Genomic DNA, 6,000 nt, shown 5'->3' with positions numbered 1-6,000 from the left:
GCCTTTGCTCAAACACAATGTTTATCAAGGCATCAGACATCGTTTCTGACCAACCACATGTTTTCTGTAGTGACCTAGCTTAATGGATGGATTCATAATGAAAAGAACCTTCAGGTAAGGTTTTTTTGTTGTTTGTTTGTTTTTTTTTTACTTCTGGATTTAGTACTGAGGAACTTGCAAAGAAATATCATGCTAGTTCCCTTGCAGCAACAAATGAACAGTGTCATGTTGTCTGTTCGTCAACAAGGAGTATAAAGCAAGGGAACACTAAGCTGTTGCCATTTAAATATAAATTGCAAGTGCTAAATGACATGTAACATTGTTTATGTATTTTGAATCAGTTTGCCTAACCTCTAGGAAATAGAAGTAGTGGGGTTGAAAAACACACAGGCTGAACATCCATCCAAAAATATGGCTCTCTGGAAAATTTTGTTAAAAAGCCCAACCGCCTCATATTATTTTTGTTGCGCAGGCAGGATATCAAAATGGTAATCCTCAAAATCAAACTGCTGTCTGGCTATATTTTGGATGGAAGCTCTCTGGACCGGTGACCCGTTACCACAGTGGAGCGGTGCACACCAACTTGTTTGTTATGTTTGTGTGTAATTAGCTGAAAAGGGATCCCTCTGAAAAGCGAGTGGATGTGGACAAATTTTTTATCAACTTCTAGTTGGACGCGGTTAGACTGATATACTCACGCCTGCATGTACAACCTTGATCGTGTTTACTTCGTTTGTTAAACTATTATCTGTGAGTCTGTTTCTGTATGTGTGCAGTAATGTACTTTGATATATGTGCAATACTCATCTTTATGTGCATGAACACATGGACTGTGTGGGTGTCAATCAAAACGCCTATCAACTTTGTGTGATCACATTTCATTAATTGTGGCTACAACAAAAAAGTCACTATTGTTGCCCTTGAGGAACCTAAAGCCGGCAGTGGTCTACGTCTACTACAAGACCAGTAAGAATGTACTTATGGACTGTATCATTTTATGGACTGTGATGAGCACATATTGAGGTGTTCCTGGATCTCTGTTCAGGTGATGAAGCTGTGACTGACTATACCTACACACTCCATCACAATCAAATCAAGACTGAAAATTGATCATTTCTGGGTTTGTCTCCTCCAGGTCATGTTTTCCTATTCTTGGCTTTTAGTTGTCGTTTTAAACCGTCATGTATTTCCATCAATCTGTCACCCAACAAAATCAACAGTGGAACCTTAAACACTTGTTTAAGAAAACAACACACCAGTCTGGAATAGTTTTAATATAGAAAAATGTATCATATTCATTCATGACGTACAAGGTACCAATAACACATCGTGGTCCGAGTGCTGGGTGTGAGAATGTCAATAGTAAGCATGGTATTTGTACCAATACATTTGTATCACAATCGTACCAATGTAAGTTTCATACAACACTGTTTCTTTTCAATACATCGTCATTCAGGCATCTCTACGACTTTTGTTTCCACACTGACAACAACTGACATATTTTCTCACAACAATGAACATTTTCACCAATGTTGAGCATTTATATATTAAAGTTCTTATGTAGTTTTCGCAAACATTTCTGTCACAAAAACTATGAAATATAACATAAATTCTGTGGACATGGTCAGGAGACAGATTGTGAGTTTACACTTATGGTTCAGTGGGAAACACCAACCAGACAAGCAGCAGCAGAAGGAGAGTCGGTTTGGTACTAGAACTGCAGTGCATTTCCTGAGAATTCAACTACAATGTGGCAAACTTTATTGGAATTACCCTAGTTTATCAGATGACCTGGCTAGTACTGTTGGTTGTTTCAGTCAATTCATTAAATGAGATGAAGCTGAACAGTCAACTCTTCATGTAGTCAAATTACCCAGTCAGACTCGCACCATCCTGCACTGGTAAAGTGTTTGATGACTTGCATGTGGTGGTAACAGGTTCAACATGTTTGGCTGAAAAAAGTTCCTTTTTATCATCTCAGCCCTCATTTTAACAAGTCAAAGTAGACCAAAACATTTAACATCTTATTCTTTGACTCTCTGATGGATCCTTTTGGTGCAGCAGTGTTTGTTTTATGTTACTATTGTTGTGTCGGTCTTCTGCTGCCCTGCAATCCGCCGTTTTGGCTGCTGAACCTCACAATGGCTGTAATGGTTTTACTTAACTTTTCGTCTTTACTGTGATGGATTATAATGTTTCCTGGAAGGTTTTTCCTTTTGCTGCCCAGGTTCCTGGTCCTAAAGTTTAAACTGTATAAGTAACATTTGGTGGAACTACATGCAAATCATAAGCATGAAATCACAACATTAAACACAAGATCTGTTGGGATGAGTCTGTGCTGGCCATGAACACAGCGTCAGGAAGGCACAGTTGTGAGGTTCATTAGACTTGGGTGGATGGCCCTACTTCATCCAGGCGTGTGTCTGTTGTTGAATGTGGAAGATTAAAGTTCAGGCTGGCAGTGATGTTATATACAAGACAAAAGGCTACTTGTCTAAAAGGTGTTGAGCCGTGGCCCTGTTTCTAGTGTGGTGGGTCCATGTTACAGCTTTCATTACTCAAACATTGAACACATGATAGAAAATCTTCTTTTATCAGTGACTGATTACGCTCAGAAGTCATAGACCTCTTGTATGTACGTACATGAACAGTTGCACCTGGCCCTTGTGTCCATGTAATGCTGACTCAGCATCTCTAAATAAATTACATCACTTTCATTCAAACTTTACCAACTGAATGACCAACACTCAAAACCAACATTGTTGAAATTTGGCAAATTGTCAAGTAAAAAGAAGTCAAGAAAAAAAACTAAATTGTAACTAAACATTCTCTATTTGGCAAAATAAAAAAGGCCTTTAATGACTGTTTTGGTAACTGTGGAGACATGGATTTGTACGTGTGTATTCTCAGCTCCCTTTTCTATCCGCTAAAAAAATATGGAAATGACAAATAACTGTGTACATAGTTCAAAGTACAAAGTGGAGCCTCCTTCAGTTCATGAATTGTGTGTAACCCTCTGCCCCAGTGACGATTACGTCCATCCAGATACGCATGGCCTCAGCAGAGGGAGCCACCATGTAGTACAGTCGATCATGTGTCTTCACGCAGAAAGTCAGGGATGGGTTGGGGCTCTGTTCAAAGAAGAAAATGGGATCAAAATGGCACAATATGCATTTACATTCACATAGCTGGGGGAAGGAAACTTGAAAATATGAGACTGAGAATAGCTCCAAGAGAGCAACAGAAATCTAATTGACTGTTCTTCATGTCAATGCCTTCAATGGATCAAAGGCAAAGATGCTGACAAAGGTTTTGATCTCAAATACATGGCAGAAGATTGAGAACCACAAGACATCCGTCAACATTTATACATCTCATGTCACTCTCTGATGTTTGACAATTGTTATATCAGAAAAAAGTTTTTGTTTACAAAGTAAGATTTAAACTATGATTGTTACTGTCAGGTCTGTGGATTCTCCACTTCATACAATAATATTACATTTGGCCCTTTCAGCACTATGATCAATGTTCCCTCTAAGCTGCGCACAAAAAAGAAAGATCCAAACTTGGATTTGGGTTTGCATTTATTTTAAGCAGATGACATTTGTTATCAGGCAGTGGCAGTGCATTTTTATAAACTTGATGTGCGGGCCTCTGGTTGGGCAGCTTTGCGGGATCCTAGTCGGCTTGAAGACAAGCATGGATCAGAGTTGTCAGGTCACGCTTTATTTACCAATTTAATACTATTGTTTGTTTTTCGATGGTACTAAACTTCAATCACAGAAGGCACTGCGCAATATTAACCAATCAAAAGAAAAAAACTGACGGGTGTTGGCTTCTCTAACTATTCATAACACACAGACCAGGGTCTCAACTCAAAGTGACATTTTAATACAACAGCACTGACATCGTACTGGGATCAAGCTATACATCGTTCAGGTTTCGCCATCCATTCAATCATGAGCCGCACTTTGATCTAGAGAGTGTCATCGCTTTACTTTACGGTAAGTTCCACAAACGTCATTTAGAGAAATTAGGAAATTAACTTTCAAATTAAGAGCAGTGCGTCAGCTCCGCTCCGCCTGCCTTATAATCCTTCATTATCAGGGTCACATACTCTGTAGTGTTTAAAATGCACATTTTTTATTCATACATTTATTTATTGTTTCCAATTTATAATTTCATTCATCAAATTATTGTTTAGAACAAGTTTTACATTGTCAGCCATTTAATATGTTTCAGATCATTTATATTAAATTTAGAGAAATTGATAATTAAATCACAATATTGAAGCTAGGACGTATAATATAATTATCGAAGATGACTGGTTTAAGATATAAATCAATAGTTATCCCAAGTTAATATTGAATGAAAGGTGGTACAAGGGACAGCTTGGACACAAAATAAATTAGAGGGAACATTGACTATGATACACTTTCTTTTACTTTTACCCCTTAGCATCATATTCTGGCAGTACTAGCAACACCTAGCGATATCACATCAATAATATTCTCTAAAGTAAAAATAAAGTTGCAGGAATGTCAACATAAGGCTACAGCATCTACCAATGAAATGCATTGGAACATCATGCTACACAAGTTGTCCACAAAATTAAGAAAACAGCGCTCGGTTGTTTGATTTGGTGTCACTTCAAATCATATTGTAATCATGATCAACAGTCTAACAGGAATGGCAGGTTATATCAAAACAGTACCATCCAGGGTTGGTCAACATCATAAAAAGCTAAAGGTTGATGAGTAAAATGCTTGCAGTCCAATGTCAACAGTCAACTGGTAACAATGCAAAATAAATGGTGGTAATGTGTTAGCAAAGCACACTGCTCAAACTTACATTTAAAAAGACCTTTTCTGAAAGCAGCAGGCCAAAGTAAAAGCATGAAAGCAGCAAAAAGAAAAAGAAAATGATACAAAATTGCAAAAGAATTTTAAGGAAAGAAACATAAAAAAACACAGATGGGTAACACTTAGATTGGGGAACCCATATTATCGTCAAACTATTTATTCTTATGTGTAACAGCAGAGTTGAAGAAAGTTTGAAATCTTAAAACTTATTGTAAAATGGTAAATGTGTTGTCCTGAAAGAGTAACCATATATGTTGTACAAAGCAATGGGATTCGCACCTTGGTAGCACTGCGAAGGTGGTCGTAATAGACCTCCTCTATTGCCTGGAAGTAGATCACTCCCTTCAGCTTGGTCTCATGCTTGTCTGGTAGAAACAGGGTAGAGAGAAAGAGGACATGAGTTTAACAAACTTACTTTTCGATCAACACAACCTGAGCCCTACAGTTTTAGAGCTATTCCCACAGCTAATAATGATAACCAGTTTTTATCTCTTAGGAATTCACTTTTCACAAACCATTATTCGTAGGGATTCTCTTTAAATTGACTCATGTCAACCATCTCAGGTATTCTTTCCAGGTTTCACAAAATCTATATCATTAAGTTTGTGTTGATATTAATAAGATTACTACTGAATGGTCACAGCTTTTGCACATATAAACGGTATATAATTTACACTTCCTGATAAGCTCAAACATCGTCAGGGTGGTAGTATTATGGCTGATGATGAAGTGAGGAAAATGGCAATAATGTGGCTGACGAGGAGCGTGAAAACAAGGACAGCACTATCTGTGCAAGTGAGCCCTCTATGCCTTCTTGTGCGTTGGTTCTGGGCTCGGCTGTTACTCGTGGTTTCATCAGCCTCTGCAGCAGCAGTCAGGAAGTTGACGCCTGCTTTTCCCCCTGGCACAAACCATTGCTAACTTAAGAGCAGTAGGTGGAGACGCCACACTGCATTTCTAGGAAAACAACACACTGTCATCTGCTTGCTGTAATTAACCTGTTTGGCATCCAGTTATCCCACAATGCACCAGTGAGCCAAATCCACTGGTTCTACCTGCTGATTATCAGCCATTCTGTTGCTCATCACGTCTTCTTGCAAGGTCACGAGACAAGGACATGCTTGTCTTTGGTGAGCGG

General features: G+C 38.5%; 1 protein-coding gene across 8 annotated transcripts in view; it reads right to left on the bottom strand.

Moving 5' to 3' along the window:
* Window positions 1-1,259: 1,259 nt before the first annotated feature.
* The window catches only part of phldb1b (pleckstrin homology-like domain, family B, member 1b), an 84,944-nt gene continuing 80,203 nt past the window's right edge, over window positions 1,260-6,000 (bottom strand). For all 8 annotated transcript variants that reach the window (XM_087795051.1, XM_087795055.1, XM_087795052.1 and 5 more), the window contains 2 exons: window positions 5,142-5,227; window positions 1,260-3,131 (listed from right to left, as the gene is read on the bottom strand). In XM_087795051.1, coding sequence (XP_087651177.1) covers window positions 2,991-3,131; window positions 5,142-5,227 — 227 coding nt within the window. In that variant the 3' untranslated portion in view covers window positions 1,260-2,990. The remainder of the gene's footprint in view (window positions 3,132-5,141; window positions 5,228-6,000) is intronic.

This window comes from Callionymus lyra, chromosome 7 (genome assembly GCF_982586985.1).
Source record: "Callionymus lyra chromosome 7, fCalLyr1.hap1.1, whole genome shotgun sequence".
Taxonomy (NCBI): domain Eukaryota; kingdom Metazoa; phylum Chordata; class Actinopteri; order Syngnathiformes; family Callionymidae; genus Callionymus; species Callionymus lyra.
The sequence above is the reverse complement of the archived record's forward strand: the minus strand, read 5'-3'. Positions and strand labels throughout refer to the sequence as shown.